Here is a 25,032-nt window from a genome sequence, read left to right on the forward strand (position 1 = left end):
AACAAGATAGATTACAATTCGGTCATGATGCTTGAGTTGTTCTGCTGAGGCACTGCTTCTCAGTGCCAAACACTGTGTATAAGAGAAAAATCACGCTATTGATTTCTTTTTGGATGCACTTCTCCTTTTATGTTATTGTGAAATCCAAGAGTAACCAAAATGAGTTCACTATTAAGATCCTTCCTCTTCATGGCTTTTCTCTGTTGCTGAATTCTAGGGCATGTGATGACTTCTCTTCAGCTTTCATCATTTGTGAAGATCTTGCACTGCTTCGGATCTGAAGATAACTTTTGACAGAACAAACTTTTAAATGGGATCACAAGATGCAGGTAGATTCACCAAATCGTACTCATTTTTTCAGTGATAAAAATTACATCTTCTGTTCCTCTTGTACTTTTTTAAAAAATTGATATTCATTTCTTCCATAGACATGTATTTGATTTGTTTATTTATTCAGAAGAAGGAAAATATAAATCAGTGCAGTGTTAGAATGATTTCTAGAAAACAGTTTACATTTTCAATTTCATCTACTGTACTTTTCTGTTCTTTTGGTTGATTTATACCAAGTAACTTTACAGGTTGTAATCATTATACAGTTGCTGTGAATAAGCCTTATTTAATTCAATGGAACTTAATTCTGGGATGTAGGATTTATTTTATTGGGATCACTCAACTCTGCAAAACCCATTTTTATGTAATTCTGTAGCTTTTAAAAGTCTGCTTATTACCCAGCTGTTAAAATCACCAAAGCATGCTAAGAAAATGAACAAACTAGAAATGTAACAATAAGACTGTGAGAGAATTTCTGCCTAACATATAAATACAGATTTGTAAAGGTCCCATAACTTTGAACTATGCTATAATTGTGCATTTTTCAATACAGTAACCACATGAGTTGCAGAAACAGAATTTAGTTCTTTGGAAGTGATTAAATTCTGAAATCTGAAATCTTGAAACATTCTATGTTTCTAATCAGCAGCAGCCGTAAGTGTGTGTTGGTTAATATCTCTTGTTTTGGATAGTACCAATCAGAGGTGGGTTGCTTGCAGTTTGGCCCGGTTTGGCAGAACCAGTAGTGGAATTCAGGCCTGGATCCCAGAACAAGCAGTGACCCAGGCCTGCCACGCCCCTGAAATGGTTCCCTTGCTGCGCTGAGCCGCCACCATTTTGGATTTTAGTGACTGCTTGTGCACAGGTCACTGTAAATTGTTCTGTGCATGTGCGAAGAACAACTTACATTGAACAGTCCCCGCACTTGCAGTGCACGTCAGATGCGCGAAACCGGCAGCAACCAACTGCTGGTACCTATATTGATTTTTAAATGATACTTACAGAAGAGAAGAGGCAACCAGGATGTCGGAAAGCTGATTATTTTCATCCTTTTCTTGGATTCCATTCCAGTGCGTTTCCTTTGTTTCCTAACAGAAGAAAAGAGGACCACACGCTCAAAACTTCCTTTGCTAAATTACAGGCAGGAGGAGATGCACTTTCCCTTTTCCTTCTGTCAAAACACCATGCCTTTTATACAAGTCCAAAGCTTCACCCTAGAGAGATGGGAAGTTGCATCACTTCAATGGTTGTTTTAAGAATTACAATTCAGTTAAACCAAGGAAACATCTCCAAATCTTGTGACTCAGTGACTAAGTTTACCCATCTTCTTAAGTCATGCTTGGTTAACGCAGTGTATGTTTTCATGCCCAAACCAGAAGATGGCAGTAGAAGGACTTCTCTTTTTAATCTCTGAAGTTCCAAGCCAAGGAACCAAATTGAAACCATTATGTGTTGCTCAGAACCTCTCACCCCAACAGTGATTTCAAAATCCAAAAACTTATATTCAACAATTTCCTTGAAAAACGTAGCGGTAAGCTCAGATAAGTATGAAGTATGAAGATAAGTCCATGCTCATAGATCTCACAGCCACAACATTGAACTGCAGTCAGCTAGCTCTCATCATTCCCTTAAAGAGGATCAAAGGCTCTGGTTCTAATTCATCAAAGGGAGGGAGGGAGATGGTCTTTCCTCACTTAGCAGGCCTGAATGGACCCCAAGCCTTGTTAGAACAATATTAAGACTATGTGGTGTAACACTGTCTTGCTCTAACTTTCTCCAGTCTGGTTTGTTTTATGGGACAGAAGGAAGTGATTTTGTAGACTGTAGTTGAAGTCAAGATCAAGGCATTGACAAGGACTAAAGGATAATATTTGTGTTACCAAGCCATTTTTGGTATTGTTGGAAAAAATGTCCTTCTGGGTTCGGCTCCAAGTCAGGAAAAAGACACTGGAGACATGGGGGCTGCTTGGAAAGATGGTTTAATGGTGGACAGGACCACATGGCTTGAGTCCTGAACAGAAGAAGTGATCACATGCTTCAATGTTGGGTGCAGAAGAAGAGAAGGAAAGGAGTGAGATGCTGAAAGTCCCTGGTTTTATGCCCTCTCTGGCCTTTGATCTTGAGCTTGTATTCTGATTGGTTGTCAGAATCCAATGGGGCCATGCAGGGGCAACTGTCTAGGCTGTGTTTTGAATCCAAGTTTGGTTGAGTTCTCAGATGCCATGTGGTGAGTGGGTAAAGGCTAATCATGCCTTAATCACATCACTCTGGAGCTGAAGGGGAGAACTCTTTATTATGTAAAGATACTTGCTTGGGGATCTTAATGGCCCATTGACAAAGTGGAGTGGGCAGGAAGCTACATGGAGTTATTCTGTCTTTAAAACATGTTTCTCCCTTTTCACATCTAGAGAAATATTCTGCCTTTTCAATATTTCCTAGGATATTTCATTTTTCTGGGAGAGGGCTGGGTGATAACTTCCTACAGTATGCTGTAGACGAGGCTATCAAGATTGCAACATGACTATGTCACTGATTAGCATTCTTGTATATTATGCCGAGAAAGCAAGCATAGATATACAACTCTCTAGAGCAGGGGTATCACACTTGATTTCACTGAGGACTGCATCAGGGTTGTGTTTGACCTTGTGGGAGGGCATGGGGGCATGGCCAGCTTGACGTCACTCCTCAAGGCTCCATTTTTGGCCTCGACGGCCTCCTGCAGCCCTCTGTCAGCCAAAACGGAGCTTGGGAAGGCCGCATGTAGACCTGCCCTGGCTCTGTTTTCACTGGCAGAGGGCTGCAGGAGGCCGTCACAGCCAAAAACGGAGCCTGGGTGGGCTGCATGAGGCCCTCCAGAGCTCCATTTTCACTGGCAGAGGCACCATGGGCCGGTCCTTTGCTGTTTCTAGGGCGGGTCCACAGGCCAGATCTAAGTAGGCCAGATCCGACCCCCGGGCCTTGAGTTTGACACCCCTGCTCTAGAGTATGGTTGTGTTCTGACCTAGGTTTCCCCAAACCACGAAGTAGACTCCTTATCCTGACAAAAACCCCTTTTTATTAAGTTACTGTGAATTCCTCTCACTCACATCCAAGTCTTTCAGGGGTGAATTTACAGTCACAGACCATATCTGGCTTGGAGAGCTGCCAGGCCAATGTCTTCAGCACTTGGCAAGACATCTCAGAGACTCACAAACCAATTAAGCAACTTAATTGTCTCCTGCAAACTCCCCTCCCTTCCCCTTTCGCTCCTCTTTTATTCCCTATGGGAGGGGCCATTCACCATCCGCCTGTGGCTTTACTTCCAAGTCGACCTTTATTCCTTAGCTGTTTCGTTCATCTGGCAACTCTGCACAAGCGCACACACTGGGAACAGGCTCCAGCTGTTTATCTGTCTCACCAATGTCTGACTCCTAAGGCAGCCGCTAACTGTCAGACAGCCCTCGCCCCCTTTCTGCCTCTGACGCAGAGCCCTCATCAGAGCCTTCCCCAGACACAAGGACTGGCCCATGCTCCTCCCCAACCTCCTCACTGTCCAAATCTGCTGGCAGGCCACAACAACATGTCCAACCTGGGCCACATGGAGTAAAGAGGAATTGTCTTGGACCACATACAAACTATATAGTATAGTTAATGAATATAAAATCAATATTTAAAAGTTTATGATCTTGTAAGGCACTTTACTAGTTGTCCAGGACCTCATGTGGCTCATTGGTGATGGGTTGGATATGCCTGCTCTAGAGCAACCTGATTGTAACTTGATTTTTATTTCCCATCAAGCAAATCTGCCTTCCTTCTCCCAGAGCCAAGCCTGCTTAGGATGTATGTATATGTATATGTATATGTATATGTATATGTATATGTATATGTATATGTATATGTATATGTATATGTATATGTATATGTATATGTATATGTATATGTATATGTATATGTATATGTATATGTATATGTATATGTATATGTATATGTATATGTATATGTATATGTATATGTATATGTATATATGTGTGTGTGTATGTGTGTGTGTGTGTGTATATATATATATATATATATATATATATATATATATATATGTATGTATGTATGTATGTATGTATGTATGTATGTATGTATATATATATCCTCAAGACCCCAAGGAAAGACATATGTACATATACATACATACATACATACATACATACATACATACATACATACATACATATATGTAGATTTTCACGGGTGTAGGTATGCTGGTATTGTTATATTCGGGACTTTTCCAGTGTAAGATTGAGATGAGATTGTCTTGGCAACATTTCGGCGAGTTCTCACTCGCCATCTTCAGGCTGGTGTTTTCAGCTTAAAGCGTGGTCGGAGCTGCCGTCTTTTTTTCTTACTGCATTCTTGTGTTCTACAATGCGTACATTTATTCTCCTGTTCGTTTGTCCTATGTATGTTGCAGGGCAGATTTTGTATGGTTTTTCATAGACTTCTTGGTTTTCTAGCTGGATTTTGTCTTTGGTTTTTTTTAAGATGTTGGCTATTTTTTGGTCAGTGCCAAAGGCTGTCTTGATATTATTTTTGTGGAGAATTTTGCTGATTTTATCTGTGGTGCCTTTGATGTAAGGGAGGAGGGCGATGCCATTGTCCTGTTCTGTGTCTCAGTTCTTGGGGGGAGTCTCCCTTTGGATTAGGTTGGAATTGTTTTTCTTTGGAATCCGTTGGAGATTAATACGTTTGTGAGAGTGTGCAATTCAGTTTTCAGGTGATCTTTGTTGGCTAGGCGTTTGGTTCTGGAGATGAGGGTCTTGGCTACAGAGTTGATCTGTGCAGGGTGGTGATGGGATTTTGTGTTTAAGTAGTGGTTGGTGTGTGTTTTTTCCCCGGTGGTAGATTGTGTCCTAGGGAGCCATTGGGTTTTTTGTAGATTAGGATGTCCAGAAAGGGAAGTTGGTTGCTTCTAATTCCATAGTGAATTGTATTTTGAGGTGTAGGCTGTTGAGATGTGCGAGGAAGTTGTCCAGTTTTTCTTTCCCATGTGGCCAAATCACGAAAGTGTCATCAACATATCTAAGCCAGAGTTTGGGTTTGTGTTCAGATTTATCTAAGGCGTTAGTTTCAAAATGTTCCATGTATAAGTTTGCGATGACGGGTGAGAGGGGTGATCCCATGGGTGCTCCTTCTATCTGTTTGTATCTTTGTCCATTATGGATTAAGTATGTGTTGGTTAGGCAGTGGTTGGTCAGGCCCAGGATGTGTTTAGGAGCGTTGTGTTTGTTCTGGATAGCTGTCAAGGCTTCTTTTATAGGCACTTGGGTGAAGACGGATATGACATCGAAGCTCACGGGTATGTCACTGGGTTGTAGGTTTTGTTTCTTTATTGTTTCTATGAAGTGGAGTGAGTTTTGTACATGTGAGGTGATGGATTCTGCATAGGGTTGGAGTTATTTGGCAAGATTCCGTAGAGGTGAGCTGACTGGGTCTGAGTGGTGTTCCTTCTTTGTGTATCTTGGGGAGGCCATAGAGTTTGGGGCATCTGGAAGATTTCTCTCTGGGGATGATTCTTTGCTGGATCTCTTCACTGGTGGGAGAGGCTTTTATTTTGGATTTGGTAGTTTTTTCTAGGTAGGTGGTGGCTTCTGTGTTTAGAGGTTTGTAAGTGGGGTCTTGGAGTAGGTTGGATAGTTTGGCTTGGTAGTCCGACCTACTCCAAGACCCTGCTTACAAATCTCTAAACCAGTGGTTCTCAACCTGTGGGTTGGGACCCCTTTGGGTCGCCTATGATCATCGGAAAACACATATTTTTGATGGTCTTAGGAACCAAGACACCAAAATGACTCAGGGTCCCCAAATGAGTTTCTGCAGCTGAAGTTGGACTTGAACCCAGTCTTAGACCAGTAACTTAACCACTACATCACAATGCCTCTGTACCACTTTCCAACAATTACAGATAATGAAGCCCCACCAAATGTGGGACACAATAGATGGGCTTTTTTAAATAAGATGGCCACTAGGGAACTTATTTTCTTTGTGCTAAGGTGTGCTGTAAAACCTGTTTAATATAATGGTTCCATTAAGGGAAGTCATAAAGGATATGCATGCATGTATGCCTTGGTCATACTTCCTAGCCTTATTTGTATTTGGTAGACTGTGCTAACACAGAGCTATACTAAACTAAGAATTCACACCTTGTGCTTCATAAGTTGAGTATATAAGAGTCCATTGTTATTTATTTTTGGCATCAGATCAAGAGTGGGTTACTGCTGCTTCGCTTTGTGTGTGCTTTGCGCCCATGCGCAGTTGCCTGTAAATTATTCTGTGCATGCACAGAACATGAAAAAATGACTAAAAAACAAGCCAGCAATGGCAGAGGTGATCAGGGAACTGGTTTGGGGGCATGGCCAGCCTGTCATTCCTACTGGTTCAGCGACCCAGTCCCAATTTCCACTACTAGTTCGCCTGAACCAGTGCAAACTGGTAGCAACCCACCTCTGCATCAGATGGTTTTCTTTAGGTAAATAAAAATATACCAAAGTGTTTTTAATCTCCAAAAGCTATGTAACAAAAGAAATATCTTTAAATATGAGGAAAAGTAGAACGAACAGATAGGATGCTGGAAAATAGATTTTGTAATTTTTGGAACTAGAAAAAATTAGTTGCCCAAGTTTTCTTAAGAATAATTTGCTTGTACCTGAAAATAAATAAATAACTTTTCTTTATCTAACTTGTTTGCCAATACATTATTACATCTTTTGAAATGCAGAAGATCGCTCATAGTTATTTTAAATATATCTCTTGATGGCTGGCTCAGAACATCTGTAAGCAACAGAACACACTTTATGCAGATATCCAGCATATGAGTTTTACGTAAACCCCTTCGTGGTCAGAATATTTTCAGATCTTGAAATGAACTGCTGATCCCCAGCTGAATATGCAAACAAGATTTCACTGGCTAGGAGGTATCATCATGGACTTACCAAACAGGTTTTTCCAGACTTTGAGACTCATCAAAAATAAATTTTGCTTGTAAAACAGATGGTTGTTAAAGTTACTTGGACTGTGCAGGAACTAAGTGCGAAGAGATATGCAGGAACAGGGTAAGGTACAGTTAATCTTTCTTTAATAGGCTCAGAACTGATGTAAAGATGCATTTACATTTGTTGAACATATTTCATCTTTTTTCGCAAGATGAAGTATGAGTTGGCAAAATACTTCTCATTTTCTTGGAAGTCATTCTATAGCTGCCTAGAGACATATCTTTTACTATGCAGTTAGTTTTATTTTTTCAAGTTCTACTAAGTCTAGGAAAAGATGTTGGTGTACTTTTGTTTTTGATCCAGGGGGTGTTTGTTTAATAACACATGAACTTCCCCATTCCTTCCATTACTGGCTGCTGCTGTTGAGATTTTAAATAGTTGCAAGGTATTGATATTTCATCTTGTATCAAAAGTGTTCCAACTGAAGAGCTCGAAACTGGGGACGGAAGGAATGTTTGTACTACAAGAAAATGTTAGGTGCTGTGATTGTAGCAGAAATATAATGATATTGCTTCAGTCATTATTCCAAACTACAATCAGAACTGAAGAAGCGTCTTGGATGAGAAGTGAAACATCTTCAAGGAAAAACAAAGCCCAGTTGCTTTTTGAAAAAACAACAACTTTGGGACAACCATGACCTAGATGTCTGAGAATCTCCATAGGCTTCAGTCGTTACAGTACAGAATATTTTTTAAGGTTCCATTCATTTGTGCTTCTTTATATTGATCCCTCCTTACTTTTGAACTTTCCTAGGGAACAAAATTAGAAGGAAAAGTCAGTATGGTGCTACCGAGTCACCAAACCTACATAATCACCAGGAGGACCAGGATCAAACCTACTTGGATGAAAGGATCGCTATTCCAGATGTTGGTGGGGTAAGCCTTTGGTTACGAGTTTGCACATGGATTGTTGTCCTGGGATTTTTCTCTTGACTGAAAAGTCCTTTTGGAACTATCAGCTCCACAGCATAATTGGGCTCACACAGCATGTTAATGAATTTACTAAGACTGTATTACTATTATTTTTCTCCTTCTTCCTAGTACCTATCTCTTCCCACTTATGACTATAAAAATATTGCTTGTATCTTTCAATTTATATTGTTTTATTTGTTTCCTAGTATGATTTGATTGCTTATTAGTATCCTATGACTATCTCTAAGTGTTGTATCTTATGATTCTTAATGAATATATTCTATTTTATTTTTCTTTATGTACACTAAGAGAATATGCACCAAAGACAAATTTCTTGTGTGTCCAGTCACACTTGGCCAATAAAGAATTCTATTCTATTCTATTCTATTCTATTCTATTCTATTCTATTCTATTCTATTCTATTCTATTCTATTCTATTCTATTCTATTCTATTCTATTAACTACATGACTGTGGGGATGCTTCAACAGTTATAAGTGCCATGGCAAATTCCTTTCATACTATTGTTAAGAAAACCCCACAGATATATGCACAGTCCCCAGGAATGGAGCTTAACTGAAACTGAAATTGTTTGCATAGAATTAACACAGTACCTGGTTTGTGAGGAACCAGGAAAAGGTAGGCTTTGTTTGAAACACAGGGAAATAAAAAGCTTATTGGAAAGTATGGGAGATGTAAACAGATCATGGCATAGCAGGCCAAGGTGATTTTCATTTGCAAGGAGTGAACCAATCCAAGATCAAGGCTGTGTCCCTGAGCTATTGATCTTTGCAGGTGGGGCTAATCAATTTTTGGCTTGCATGCTGCTTCAGAAAAAATAATGCCACAAGGATAGTTTTGCAGGGCAGGCAGCTGCTCTCTGGAAGGAATGGATCCCTGCCTCACCTCTTCTGCCAATTTCTGAGTCCTGTCCTCCCCTCCTTTGCTTCTGCTGTCACTATGGAAGCATCTGGTTGGCAGGAGCCATGCAATTTCCTTTCCCGCCAAAGGCTGGCCAATATGAGATGTTGACTCTTCATGGGCCATGCTGTTGTGGCCCAGACCATGTACAGCTTCTAAACCACAGCTGCCCACCCTTGGCCCCCCAAAAAGCTAGGAGCAATTTAGAAGCAGGATACATGCATACAGATAAGACAGATGGATATATAAGGACAGACGGACAGACGGACGGGGACACACACACACACACACACACACACACACAAGAGCATTGATCTGCATGAGAGAGAGGAGCAAATTCTTTAATTGGGATCAAAGTGGTACGTCTTATGTCAGGTTTTTCTAAGTGATACTTTTGTTGGTTGACAAGAAAAGTGGCCTTGTAGGTCTGATTCAGTAGAATAAGCTATTCAAGTATAATAACATTACTGTGACTTTTCTTCTCTAGCGCTAGTTAAATTTTCCATATCTTTGTTCTCCAGTACGGTTTCAGTTTCAGAAAGCTTTGGGCTTTCACCGGGCCAGGATTCCTCATGAGTATTGCCTACCTGGATCCAGGAAATATAGAGTCAGACTTACAATGTGGCGCTGTCGCTGGCTTCCAAGTGAGTATGTGAGGAAATGGAGGAGAAGGCCAACCAACCAAACAGCCTGCAGTGACTTACTTTGAAATTAATTCTTATTCATCTTTCCCAATTATTGAAGCCCATCTCAAGGCTGGAAACAGGAAAATTCCTGCATACTTCCAGTTTTCATTGCTCAGCCTCTAGATCAGGACTATCAAACTCACAGCCCATGGCCTGGATGTGACATATGCTCCTGCCCGGTTTAGCAAAGGGTGGGGGAGTCCCAATACGTCACATGACACTGCCGTGATGACATGAGTTTGACACTCCTGTTCTAGATTCACAGGGACTTTACAAAGTTGTCCCCATTCCTTCTACTCTCTGTAACTGACCCTCCATGCTGTATTTATTTATTTGTTTATCATATTTGTACTTCTGCTCATCTGATCAAAAGTTGCTGTGGGTGGACTCAGTATAGACATGTGTTTCTGAGTTTCTCTCCCAATATCCTAAAGCTACGTGGGTCTCAGTCCTGTTTAGTTATTGTTGTATTGATACAGAACCTCCTATGTGCTCTGTGACCATGTGCCTTTGCTCCCTACACAGCTGCTCTGGGTCCTGCTTTGGAGCACAATTTTGGGTCTACTCTGCCAAAGGTTGGCTATACGGCTTGGAGTAGTTACAGGCAAGGACTTGGGAGAGATATGTTATCACTACTATCCCAAGGTGAGTATGAATGTGTAGCAGTCAATAAGGCAACATTGGCTCCAAATTCTGGTTTATTCGGTGACTGCAGTGGCACAGTGATAATTGCAAATGGAACTAAATTGATCTCCATCTGCCTTTCTTTCTCTGACTTTGCACTTGACCCCTAAGCCACAATGTAGTTTGATGGTTCTATGAATCAAATAACTGTGGTTTACACAATAAACCATGGGTAAACAAAGCATGATTTGATTTCATGTGTTTGCCAAATTAAGCCACAGTAGTTTATGATCATGGTTTATTGCTTGTTTTATGCAAAATGTTAATATATCGGTCATAAACAATAGCATTTTTAAAATTTTTACTTCAGTTATATGTTGCCTTTCTGTTTGAAACTATGCTCAGTAAATACATATTCTAAATAAGATTCCCATTTTTTTAAAAATAGCAAAATCATTCACTGTTAATCTTGTAAAGATGTCGTCCCTTTTCTAAAAACAGAGAAAGTGGGATTCAGCTTCCAAGGAAATGCAAGTCATAGCTGGGAATGATGGGAAAAAATATTATCCCACATAATAAGGCTACACTTGGAATATTGCATTCAGTTTTGGTCGCCATGATGTAAAAAAGATGTGGAGACTCTAGAAAGTGTAGAGAAGAGCAACAAAGATGTTTAGGGGACTGGAAACTAAAACATATGAAGGACGGTTGCAGGAACTGAGTATGTCTGGTTTAATGAAAAGAAGGACTAGGGGAGACATGATAGCAGTGTTCCAATATCTCAGGTGTTGTCACAAAGAAGAGGGAGTCAAGCTATTCTCCAAAGCAGCTGAAGGCAAGACAAGAAGCAATGGGTGGAAACTAATCAAGGAGAGAAGCAACTTCGAACTGAGGAGAAATTTCCTGACAGTTAGAATAATTAATCAGTGGAACAATTTGCCTCCAGAAGTTGTAAATGCTCCAACACTGGAAGTTTTTAAGAAGATGTTGGATAATCATTTGTCTGAAATAGTGTAGGGTTTCCTGTCTAGTAGGGGTTGGACTAGAAGACCCCCAAGGTCCCTTCCAACTCTCTTATTCTATTCTATTCTAATCTGAGAACAGGAGCATTTTCAGAAAGATCTGTCGTACAGATTGTACAGTATTGAGACTTGTTCCCTCAGATGATCAGGCCTTAAAGGTTTAAGGCTTTGGAATTAACACCATGTGCTTAGCAAATAACTGGTAATTGCTCAGATGTTTGTCCATTGGTATCTTGTGATTCCTGGGCCCTTTTGTTGTGGTTGTGGTTGTGGTTGTGGTTGTGGTTGTGGTTGTGGTTGTGGTTGTTGTGGTTGTTGTGTTTGTTGTGTTTGTTGTATTGTGTTTTGTATCAACCTACCTGCTTTTTCTTTTTTTTTACACTAATTGCCAGTTCCAGAAATGTTTACTTTTTTTCCAAAGAATGCTGTAATTGTTAAGAAGGGAGGTGATTAATTTCTGGGTAACTGTTGCTAAATCTGAGTTGCTCAGGCATGATGACAGATGACAAACTAATCCTATGACTCTTCCTTTATTGCTGCAATAGTGTGGATTCCTCCAGGCTTTGAGTTGGCCTAGAAGGACACCAACATCATCGGCACTGCTCCCACAACCTAGCTGTTTTATGCTTCATTAAGAAGGTCAATGAATAGAGCTGTTCTTTTCAGCTTTAACATGGGACAATTTAAGGGCAGAAATTGGTGGATTCCTTTGGCTGCATTTCCCCTCCAGGAGTATCAGCAGCTAGAAGAAAAGCAACCACAGTCTCTTTAATGTGCAGTGGGCAGTTGATAATTTTACACCTTTAAATTGGCCCAAGTAATAGACCTGCATGGAGATGCTTTACACCCAAGAAGAATATCAATAGCAAAAGCACTTAGACTTATATACCACTTCACAGTGCTTTACCGTCCTCCCTAAGCGGTTTACAGAGTCAGCATATATTGCCCACAACAATCTGGGTCCTCATTTTACCCACCTCAGAAAGTTAGAAGGCTGAGTCAACCTTGAGCCTGGTGAGATTCGATCTGCCAAATTGCAGGCAGCCAGCAGTCAGCAGAAGTAGCCTGCAGTACTTCATTCTAACCACTGCACCACCACGGCTCAGAATTAGAATGGAATGGAACGCAATGGAACAGAACAGAAGAGAAGAGAATAACAGAGTTGGAAGGGACCTTGGAGGTCTTCTAGTCCAGCCTGGGAGGTCTTCTAGTCCAACCCCTCTCAGGCTATTTCTGAGCATGTATCTAGTGATCTTCTGTATATTAAACATGTGTCTAAGAATAGTATGGCATTTTCTCTTATTTTAGGGTAGGATGGGAGTTTTCCAACCCTTGAAAGGCTTCCCACTTACATGCCTACTCTTAACACGCAACATACACAAGCAAAGTTAAAAATGAGCCAAAAATGCTTGGTTACAGACTTTCAAGTAATGCCTCGTTATTTGGGGTGGGTGGGAGGATAAAGGACAAACCTGAAAAGGAGGCAAATATGAAAGGGGTTCATAAGGATAAAAACATTGGTTTGTTTACAAAGGAAAATTCAACAACAAAACTAAAACCTTACAAAAACAATAATAAAAATCTATAACATCAAACAGTACATATAAATTGTTTTTTAAAGAGCAATTCACTTTTCCACATTTTCCACATGAATATGAAATACTTTTGTGTTAGCTGCTACTGATTGTATAGTAAAGGTTATATGACCAAAATGAAGGAGAGAAGTGAGTTTTTGAAGATTAAATCAAAAGGACTGCTCTCTGAAATAAAGGGCTGTCCTTTATAATACATATGGTTGCTGCAGTTATATCCCATCCTTAGATTAGTGTCGTGTGTGAATGATGATCACTGAGTTCCTAATATGTTATAGCCAAAATTAGAAAGAGGCGTTGAGAGATCTTAGATTATCAACTTTTCCTCTGTACCTTCTAACAGTCCAACTGTTGTCCTTTCCACTATAGGTCCCACGGGTGCTGCTCTGGATTATGATCGAAATTGCTATAATTGGCTCTGATATGCAGGAAGTTATTGGAACAGCAATTGCTTTCAACCTCCTTTCAGCTGGACGGTAAGATCCCTGATTTTCTATAGGCAGAAGACAAAGCAATGGACAGGTTTCAGAGACAAGTGCTCTGAGTGCTATGGGACTACCAAACACTAGACTCTACCATTGGGTCTCTACAGATTCCTAGAATCAGGAAAGATTGGACTAAATATAAGGTGAAACCAATGCTATCATTTCTCTGCTCTTTGCACATCAGGCATAATTCCTTCCCATTTTAAATATCCTCCTGCAGAATGATTGGGGTGAGGAATTGCCAGTGCATGGCACTGAAACCTTTGTCATATATTGCCTAATGATATATTTCAGATTGGCCAAGACATGCAATTATGGAAGCAAAGAATGTTGCACTTCAAAGTTGCAGGATATAGAACAGCCTTCTCCAATTTGATGGCTATCAGAGGTTAATCCAAAGTACTGTAAAGGATCATTGGAGGGTGAGGGTTGGGGAAGAGCTATAATCCAGTGGCACAGCACAGTCCCAGGTCCTAACCTCTCTAGAAAGTACTGGGAAAGTTTCCGATCTAAAACTTGAAGAGATTCTGACAATCACTGATTGCACTCCCAATTTCTCAAAAGCTAGTGCACTTCACTTTCACCCTTCTTGAGATGTTATGGCCTTTTAGTCTCTAAAGCAAGGATTGGCAGAAAAAGACATTGGTGGTGAGTGCCAAGAGGAAAATGGGAAGCACCTATGGGAAAATGGACAGTCAATAAACTCTGCAGAACTGCACCATTTTCAAGTAGAAAACAACAACCCAGCTTTGTTCCAAAAGCAGATAAGTGTAACTGAGCCAGCAGTGCATTGACACCACTCTTAGAAAAGGTCTGATGGCATGACATAGTACAGATCCAGTGCTGATTATAAACCAGTAAAAGACAATGCCAAAAGTCTGACTATGCCTAGCAGAAAGCTGTTTTCTATAATTCTTTGAATTAAAGACACTACAGATAGAGCTTTAGCAAACTTAAAGCCCTTCAAGAAATATTTTGTTTTCACAACTATATAGCAATAGCAACAATAGCAGCGATAGCACTTAGACTTACATACTGATTTACAGTGCTTTACAGCCCTCTCTATGAGGTTTATGGAATCAGCATATTGCCCCCAACAACCTGGGTCCTCATTTTACTCACTTCAGAAGGATGAGTCAAGCTTGAACCTGGTGAGATTTGAACTGCCCAATTGCAGTCAGCCGACAGTCAGCAGAAGTAGAGTACAATACTGCACTCTAACCATTGCACCACCATGGTTCATGTACCTAGTCTATCCCTTAGCTACCCATCTATATCATTAGAAAAATCCTACAAGACTAAAGTTTTGCAATTCAACTTGGCATAGAAAGCACCAACCCTCCTGTATTTATGGGTGCTTCCATTTTAATCAGACATGGGCTTATGATAGCAGGACACTGAGTCTTCATAGTACTCTGAGAAACAGTCAGATGTGTGCAATTCTATTTGAATGATAAAATTTTACTTTTCTTTTTGCAGTATCCCTTTGTGGGCTGGAGTCTTGATCACAATTGTGGACACCTTCTTCTTCCTCTTCTTAGATAAATATGGTAAATACTAGGCCAGAGAGAAGGGAGGTATACATGGTTGAGTCATCTAGTGAGATGTGCAAGTTTATGAGAGTTTGGTTACTGTGTTACTAATGATATACTCATATGTTGTCATGCCAAAACTAATATCACTATCGTGTATTGCCTGTATATTAGAGGATTTGAGCTGTGTAGTTATGAATGCTATGGAATTTTTTGCTATGTACTTGTCAGCAAGTATAATGGACCTGTATGTAAGTCAGAGTACATGTCACCCATATAAGGTATAAGGTTATCAAGGTACATTTATGCTTCTAACCCTACAGTACAGTACCAGAATGAAATTTTCTCTGAAGGCACAAGAGACTCTTCTCAAAATATAATATAGTCCCCTACCTCCAAAATAGATGGTGCAAATGTGACCCAGATGAGGCAGTGGCTCCGAATGAAAAAAACTAAACAAAAAACATGAAAAGAAGGCCAAACCAGCATTGGCCAAACCAAGACTGGCCAATCTTTGATAGAAAATTGTATTAGTTGTGTTTTGCGTCACAAAACAAGGCATTCTGATGGTGGGCATTCCACTTTGATTCTTCTGGAACTCAAGCTTTACCTGACTAGCCAACTTTGAGTTGGTGGGTAGACATCAGTGGGTATAGATGTAAGCAAATAAAGTTTTTTATTTCAGAAAGTAAGTCTGTATGGTAAATCTGCATTTGTTTCTGTGAGCCCAGAATCTTTGGCTATACCAGAACGGTAAGGAACACTCAAAGTATTATAAACATATAAATATTCAGAGTGATTTCATGAAAATAACACCTACCATACCCTGTTTCCCTGAAAATAAGACCTCCCCGGATAATAAGTCCAGTCGGGCTTTTGAGCGCATGCACTAAAATAAGCCCTCCCTTGAAAATAAGCCCTCCCTGAAGATATTGCAACACAGCAGCAGCCATGAGTTGACCATGCTCGCCACCTCATGCACCTCAAAAATAAGACCTTCCCAAAAATAAGACCAAATGCTTATTTTGGGAGTCAAAAGAAAATAAGACCCTGTCTTATTATTGGGGAAACACGGTATTTACTTGCCACAATAAGGAGCACCAAGCAAAATGTTAACTACTGTTTGAAATAGCCATTAATGCAGTCTTTCCTGCTGGAAGCTCTCAGAATTTTGCTCAAAAATATTTCAGGAGAGCACCGGATTAGATTAGAAAATAATCTAATTGAGAATCCCAAGGCCTCCTATGGACAATAAACCTCTTTCTCTTTTGTCTTCCCTGGCAGGTCTCAGGAAGTTAGAAGCCTTTTTCGCCCTCCTCATTACTATCATGGCAGTAACGTTTGGCTATGAGGTAAAACATGTTCTCTCCTCCCACATGTAAGAACCTCAACCATGCTTCCCTAGACAGGCTAGAAGTCTGAGGCTTATACAATACAATAATGAAATAGCAGAGTTGGAAAGGACCTTGGAGGTCTTCTAGTCCAATCTGTAATGATGTGTATGTTTTATGTTATATCTCAATTGTTACACCCAGTTCTTTATGCATGGTAGGAAACAGTTAACATTTCTAGTCATGTGATCTGGGGGGCAGTAAGTTGTTGTAAGATGGCTGCTGCTGAGTAAAGACAAGCCTCTGGTTCCAGCTCCTTGCTGTCTGCCTTTATTTGTATTAAATCATCACACAATCCCCTGCCTAGGCAGGAAACCCTATACCATTTCAGACACATGGCTATCCAACATCTTCTTAAAGACTTCCAGTGTTGGGGCATTCACAACTTCTGGAGGCAAATTGTTCCACTGATTAATTGTTCTAACTGTCAGGAAATTTCTCCTTACTTCTAAGTTGCTTCTCTCCTTGATTAGTTTCCACCCATTGTTTCTTGTTCTACTCTCAGGTGCTTTGGAGAATAGCTTGACTCCCTCTTCTTTGTGGCAACCCCTGAGATATTGGAACATTGCTATCATGTCTCCCCTAGCCCTTCTTTTCATAAGACTAGACATACCCAGTTCCTGCAGCCGTTCTTCATATGTTTTAGCCTCCAGTCCCCTAGATTAGAACCTAAACTCCACACAGTCTCAAGCATCCAGCAGAGTGGTTTTCTCCAACCTGATACCCGACATGTATTATTGTAAAATAATCCCCAGCAATGTAATCTGGGGAAGGGACCTATGACTGAGAAGTATTGGGTGGGAATATCTGATCAAACTATTTTAGGTCAATATTCAGTGGATAACCGTGGCAATGCTGTCAGGAAAACTCATAACAAAAATGTGTGTGCTGTTTCTTCCTTCTTATTTGTACCCAGCTACCTGATTTTTAAAAGATATTTTGGTCCACTTTATTTGGAGGATGAAGTTTCAAGTAGCCTGCAATAACCAGTGCTTTATGAATGTGTCTATTACTTAAAAACATCCAGGGAGATGCCCCTGATCACATCTGGTGACAATGAATGCCAGAAGGAAATTGAATTGGGAGAAAAGATTTCTGTGTATTCTGTCATCAAAGCAATAGTTAATCATGGGAGCTAATTTTGGCGGAACATAATTGCTTGTGGTTTGTTCCGTGTATTAAGAATTTCTTACTTTAAATACAGTTTTGCCACCAGGACTCACAAATGAATTAGGCTGCAGCACATTTCTGCATCTTTCAGACAAATCAAGATAAGCAACTATACTGACATTTTAATTCGCTTCATAATACAGCCGCATTGGTTGGGGGTGTCTCATCTCTTCTTAGTTGCACACGCCTTCCCCAACCTCTAGTAAACAACTGTTTATTTTAATCCCTCTTAACCTTTCTTCCAAGGTTCTTTGTAAGTCCATCTTCCTTTTTATAGTGTCTGGCATTCAGAAGATGCATACTCGGTAGAGGAAATGTGGGGTGCGGTATGATCCCATTCCAAAAGAAAGCAATAGGTGCCTTGCCTTTCTGTGTAATACCTAATTTTCCTTTCTTCTTTCTGCAGTATGTGGTTGTAAAACCTGACCAAAAAGAGGTGCTGAAAGGGATATTTATTCCTTACTGCAAGAACTGTGGACACGAGCAGCTTCTGCAGGCTGTGGGGTTGGTTGGAGCCATCATTATGCCCCATAACATCTATTTACATTCTTCCCTTGTCAAGGTCAGTGTCTAACACGTAGATACTTTGAGGCATAGATCAACAGTTCCTTGTGTATTGGATAAGAAGATGTTATCTATATCTTCAAAGATACTCATATCTGTATCTGATGGTTTATGACAGTGTGATGCACTTGTAAAGGGGGCAAAGAGAAAAAAAACATTATCAATATATACTCTGTTGTATATAATCTTTTACAATATTATGTACAAGATTATCTTGTACTATCTTGTAAATAATCTAAAGCATTATTTCAATTTATGTTATATTTGTTGGGGGGGAGGGGGCTGCATTTTGCAACACCAGCAAAGCTAACCAGGCTAGCCACCTGCTGGCCAGATTTAGGCCATGTGTCTTGCATAGACCCTGTACCTTCTCTGTAAGTCAAATTCCTTGTTTTTAGCACCTCCTACCTAATCAGTGTGAGATGGGATATGCAGATTTTGCAATGTTTCAAGATTTAAGATAATACAACTAGTCCTGGTTTAGGAACTGCCTTGTTTAGCGACATAGTTCATAGTTATGACAATCATGAAAATGTAACTTTGCAACCAGTCCTTGTATTGATAGTCTTCACAGACCTGTAAAGCAAAGGAAAGCTGAAGTAAGGTCGAAAGCACATTTGTGGTTTCATTTAGCAACTGCCTCACTTAATGACCAAGTTGACATTTACAATTATGATTGCTAAATGAGGACTACTCGTAAAGGTTATGAATTAACAGAGAACCAAATATATACTTGATTTTTTCTTTAGGCTGCAGAGAAAAGGATAGTTTTTTTTTACTTCTTTCTGTAGGTAGGGAAACAACTTGGTTGAGGATAGATTTTAGGCTGATAAAGCTTGGTTCAAACATTGGGCTAAATCACATGACTTGTTTTGGGATTTGCAAAGTAATCCTAACCCTAACCCACTATTGTTTATAAACTATGTGTTGTACAGATCCAGCTAAATAATTTGCTGACGGAAGAATTTGATATTTATTGTAAAACGCCTAAACTATAGTCGTTGTAAAAATGAACATAAAATACTGCTGCTCCATGCAGGTAGTCCTCAACCTACAACCACAACTGAGCCCAAAATTTCTGTTCCTGAGATAGTTGTTAAGTGAATTTTGCCTCATTTTTACAACTTTCCTTGCCAGATTTGTTAAGTGAATCACTGCAGTTGTTAAATTAGCAATGTGGTTGTTAAGTGAATCTGGCTTTCCCATTGAATTTGTTTGTTAAAAGATCACAAAAGGTGATCACATGATCTGGGGACACTGCAACCGTCATAAATATGAACTAGTTGCCAAGTATCTCATTTTCGATCACCTGACTATGGGCATGATGTAATGGTTATAAGTGCGAAAAATGGTCCTGTCACTTTTTTCAGTGACATTGTAACTTTGAACCAGTGGTGAGTTCCAGATCCTGTTCCAACCGGTATGGGTGGAATGGGCCCAGCGGCGTCCCCATGTACGTGCGCAGCATGCATGCACACACACGCAGTGCGCGCATGCCTCTTAGTCCTCCGCAAGCCTCCTCAGCGTTCCAGCTGCTCAGCAGAGCGGAGTGCAGGCGCTGTACGCGCTGTGCACGAAAGTACCGAAAACTTAAAGGAAGCTCGGGCGGGCAGGTGGGCCCTCTGGAGCACCATACTGGAACGGTATCTGGTGCTCCGGGCAGGCTCCGGTACGCCTGTATTGGGGCGTACCATCTGCAATCCACCACTGCTTTGAACAGTTGCTAAGTGAACTGTTGTAAATCGAGGACTGCCTGTAATTTCAGTTAGCCAACCCTCTCACTTTACATAGGCTAGAGGTGATGTGCCATTCAAGATCTTTCAGTCTTCTTCTCTTGAGTTTTGTTTTGTGTTTTGTTGTTGTCTAAACATCTTTAAAGTACTACAGACAGTCCTTGACTTACAACAATTCATTGTGTGACTGTTTGAAGTTACAACGGCACTGAAAATCAAGACTTATGACCATTTTTCATACTTATGATCGTTGCAGCTTCCCCATGGTCATGTGATCAAAATTCAGATGCTTGGCAACTGACTCATATTTATGACGGTTGCAGTGTCCCGGGGTCATGCGACCTTCTGACTAACAAAGTCAATTGGGAATCCAGATTCACTTAACAACCATGTTACTAACTTAACAACTGCAATGATTTACAAAACAACGGTGGCAAGAAAACAGGGCAAAACTCACTTCACAAATGCCTCACTTAGCAACAGAAATTTGGGGCTCAATTGTGGTTGTAAGTCAAGGACTACCTGTACTTCTAAAGCACAACTGGTTTAAAAGTACAATGTGTTAAAACTACAAAACCTAGTTCTTTCCTTCGTCTTTGCAGTTGTGCTGAGCTAGGGCCCTGCTCGGATGATGGTGTATTTGGACTACCATTTTGGGATTTCATTATGGATGTCTGGTTTATGTATTGTGGTTCTGAATTCTGTTAGGTTCTGTTGATTTTTTCTGTTAAGTCATGAAGAGTGACTTTGATTGAATTGGTTTTATTTATTTTAAATAAATAAATAAAAGTTGAAATTTGTATTAGCAGGGAATTCTTAACAGGTAGATAAAGCATTCAGTTGCATGTTTTATCTATGGAAATGAACAGAGTTGCTCAAAGTTTATCAGGGCTAATGTCTGGAGGAGGAGTAATTCAGCAGTTAAATATTATACATAATACAGCACTAAACTATGAAACTTAATTATGATTAGCTAGCACTTTAATTTGATTTGATTAGTAAGCGTACATTTGTAGTTTTTTATTTTATTTTATTTTATTTTACAAATAAAAAGGTTTTATTTCTTTTAAAAAACACAAATATTTCATCATTCGTAAATCATTAAAACATTGAAGTACAATTTTTTAGTGTATGCCCCTCCACCCCTCCACCCCCCCTCCTCCTCCCCCCCCCCGACTTCCCAGAACCCGTACACGGTATGGATTTTTAACTAACACAGTCTAAAATCTATTGAGAAAAAAGAAATAAAGAAATTAATGACATTCTACATTGACCTTAGCTTCTTCTTACTGAACTAACTTTAAACAGTTTAAATCATTTCTGATCTTAAGCATAGGCTAACTGGAATTTCTTGGTCCCGTATTTATTTTGTATATAGTCAATCCATTTTTTCCAGTCTCGTTTATATCTCTCATTTGAGTGATCTTTAAGATATGCCGATATTTTAGCCATCTCGGCTAAGTTTGTGACTTTCAATGTCCATTCTTGGATTGTAGGCAAGTCTTCCTTCTTCCAGTATTGCGCCACCAACAGTCTTGCTGCAGTTATTAGGTGCAGAATCAAGTTAGTCTCTACCACTGTAAAGTCAGTACATATACCTAATAAAAATAACTGAGGAGTAAACTTTATCCTTCTTTTAAAAATATTTTGCATAACCCACCATATTTTTATCCAGAATGCCTTAACCTTTTGGCAGGTCCACCATATATGATAATATGTAGCATCAAGAGAACCACACCTCCAACATTTAGGCTGTACATTCGGATACATAGAAGCCAACTTTTTAGGATCTAAATGCCATCTATAGAACATCTTGTAAAAAATTTCTCTCAGATTTTGAGCTTGTGTAAATTTCACATTTCTTACCCAGATTCTTTCCCATGTATCCAACATTATTGGTTCTTCAATATTTTGAGCCCATTTTATCATACAATCTTTAACTAATTCTGTTTCCGAATCCATCTGTATTAATACATTATATATCCTCTTTATATGCATTAAGCTTTGATCTCTTATTTGTTTAAACAAGTTATCCTCAACTTGGATAAAACCAATTTTTTGATCTATTTTCCACCTCGCCTGTAATTGCCCATACTGGAACCATGTTTGAACTATCTTCTCCTCTTTTAATACCTCTAAAGATTTTAATTGTAATACCCCCCTTTCCGAGGTAAGAAGCTGTCTGTAAGTAATTCTGTTCTGTTTTTGTGCTATATTCATATTTTCAATTGCGTGTCTAGGAATTGCCCACATGGGTATCTTGTCATTTAATTTATATTGGTATTTTTTCCAAACCTGCAGTAAAGCATTTCTTAAAATATGACTTTTAAAATTCTTATCCAATTTTTTGTTGAATAACAGGTAAGCATGCCAACCAAATACCAGATCATGTCCCTCAATATTCAATATTCTATCATTGGTTAAATGAGTCCAATCACTAATTACAGATAATGCCACTGCATCATAATATAGTTTTAAATTAGGTAGTTTCAATCCTCCTCTCTCACGTACATCTTGCATTATTTTCATCTTTACCCTCGGCTTCTTTCCTGCCCACACAAATTTGTTGATACCCTTCTGCCATTCTAAAAGGTTCACATCTTTTTTAAGTATAGGTAACATTTGGAAAAGAAATTTTGGTAAAATGTTCATTTTCACTGCCGCTATCCTACCCAGCAAAGGTAAGTGCAATTTCTCCCATTTTTTCATCTCCGTCTGTATACTATGCCAAAGTGGTTCATAATTATGCTTATATAATTTCCCATTTGAAGTTAAAATGTTAACTCCAAGATATTTGACTTTTTTAACTACCTCACATCTTAGCATCACTCCTAATTCTTTCTTTTGTTTAATATTCATATTTATAGCTAATATTTTGGTTTTTCCTAAATTTATTTTAAAGCCAGACACTTGACCATATTGATTAATCGTATTCATTAAAACCATACTGGATTCCTGTGGTTGTTCCAATATTATGACCAAATCATCCGCAAAAGCGCGGACTCTATATTCTTGCTGCCTAATCTTGATCCCTTTTAAACCATCCAAGCCCCATATTTTATTCAACAATACTTCCAAAGTTATAATAAACAATAATGGGGATAAAGGACAGCCCTGTCTTGTACCTTTTCCAATTTGAAAAGAGTCTGTTAAACTTCCATTGACTATGATTTGTGCTGTTTGCTGTTGGTATATTGCTTTAATTGACTGTAAAAAATTATCTCCTATCTGCATTTTTTGCAATATCTTCAGCAGAAATTGCCAGTTAACTCGATCAAAAGCCTTCTCAGCATCCAAAAATATAAACGCAGCAGGGATCTGGTTGTTCTTTCCCAAATATTCTAATGCATTAATAATTAATCTGACATTACTTTTCATCTGTCTCCCCTGTAGAAAACCTGTTTGGTCAGTGTGTATCAATTGTTGAATAACCAACATTAACCTATTTGCTAATATTTTAGTAAAAATTTTATAATCTACATTCAGTAATGAAATAGGTCTATAATTTTTGGGTTGAGTAGTATCTTGATCTTCTTTGGGTATCAAAGATATAAACGCTGTCTTCCAAGATGGAGGCACTTTACCTTCCATTTGAATCATATTAAATAATTCTCTAAGAGGTTCTACCATTTCTAACTGTAAGTTTTTATAGTAAACCGCTGTCAAGCCATCTGTACCTGGTGCTTCCCCTGACTTTAATTGCTTAATTACCTGCAAGATTTCCCCCAAGGTTATTGGTTGATTCAATTTTTGCCTGTGCTCTTCTCTAGCTGAAGGTATTTTCTCTTTATCTAAATATTTGTCTATGTCTAAACCATTAATTTTATCCCCTTTATACAGTTCTGTAAAAAATTCCCGAAAAGCCTTTTGAATCTCTTCCTGTTGAAACACCTCCTTCCCTCTGTAAATCAGTTTAGATATATTTCGAGTTTCCCTTTTTTTCCTAATCTGATAAACTAACCATCTGCCAGGTTTGTTTGCATTACAAAAAGTATTGTGTTTTGCATATAATAAATTAGTGGCTACCTGGTCAGAGATCAACATGTCAAATTGAGATTTTAATATATTAATAGCTTCCTTAACCTTTGTATTGTCTGGGTTCATTGTTAACTCCAACTCTTTTCTCTTAATTTCCTCTTCCAGTTCTGTTCGTTTTAACCCTTGTTTATTTCTATGTGTTTTATTTATATTCATCAGCACTCCTCTCATATACGCTTTGCTTGCATCCCATACAAATTCCATAGATGTACCCTTATTCATATTCAAAACAAAATATTCAGATAGTATTTTTTTACAATCATTAATATACTTTTCATATCTAAATAAGTTTTCATTCAATCTCCAAGACCTTCTTGCCTGCACTACCCTTCCCAACTCCATCCAAACTGGGTTATGGTCCAAAAGGACCCTAGCCGCAATCTTTGTCTTCTTGACCCTAGAAAGCAAATCATTAGTAAAATCAATCCTTGAAAGGGATTGATGCCTGTCCGAGAAGAAAGTGAAGTCATATTCCTCTGCATTTCTTTCTCGCCAAATATCTCTCAATTCAAAGTCATCCATAATGTCAAAGAAAGGTTTGGGTAACTTTGCTCACATCTTAGTATTTAGGCAGGAAGTCTTCTTAAAACGTACATTTGAAGAGCAACCATTTCTGATCCTGCCATGTCGTATTAGATTATTTTAATCTGAGCTCTACTATTCCTTTACACTTATATAAAAATCAGATTCTTAATTATTAAGTAATGGGTCTTTAATTAATTGGACCAAAGATAATTATATCTAAGGGGATACAAAATTACTTTCAAGTTAACATTCAGGCTGAAAATGGATGACATGAAAATGTATTAGAAAGCATTTATGGGAAGCAAATTATACAGTAAGTAACAATACTTTTAGAAAATATTATTCTGTGTATAAGCCAGTCCAGACAATGCTAAAACCATTAACTAAAGGACTAATAAACACTTACATTATTAAATTAATTGAGAAACATGCAGAATATCTTAATTAAACAATAATAGAAACTGAAGACTATTAATGTAATGAATTTTAAAATG

At 39.0% G+C, this 25,032-nt stretch overlaps 1 protein-coding gene across 4 annotated transcripts in view; it reads left to right on the top strand.

Annotated features, from left to right (window-relative positions):
- Positions 1-228: 228 nt before the first annotated feature.
- SLC11A1 (solute carrier family 11 member 1) overlaps positions 229-25,032 on the top strand; it is a 228,640-nt gene continuing 203,836 nt past the window's right edge. For 2 of the 4 annotated variants that reach the window (XM_087712880.1, XM_087712861.1), the window contains exons 1-8: positions 229-329; positions 8,100-8,221; positions 9,698-9,820; positions 10,388-10,507; positions 13,470-13,576; positions 15,065-15,135; positions 16,402-16,469; positions 18,085-18,240. In XM_087712880.1, coding sequence (XP_087569006.1) covers positions 311-329; positions 8,100-8,221; positions 9,698-9,820; positions 10,388-10,507; positions 13,470-13,576; positions 15,065-15,135; positions 16,402-16,469; positions 18,085-18,240 — 786 coding nt within the window. In that variant the 5' untranslated portion in view covers positions 229-310. Of the gene's footprint in view, positions 330-7,281; positions 7,407-7,504; positions 7,732-8,099; positions 8,222-9,697; positions 9,821-10,387; positions 10,508-13,469; positions 13,577-15,064; positions 15,136-16,401; positions 16,470-18,084; positions 18,241-25,032 lie in introns of those variants that run through there. The other 2 variants (XM_087712869.1, XM_087712876.1) reach the window with 2 other exon arrangements.

Source organism: Thamnophis sirtalis, unplaced genomic scaffold (assembly GCF_051295495.1).
Source record: "Thamnophis sirtalis isolate CommonGarterSnake01/CBP01778 unplaced genomic scaffold, rThaSir2_p1.2 scaffold_1, whole genome shotgun sequence".
Taxonomy (NCBI): domain Eukaryota; kingdom Metazoa; phylum Chordata; class Lepidosauria; order Squamata; family Natricidae; genus Thamnophis; species Thamnophis sirtalis.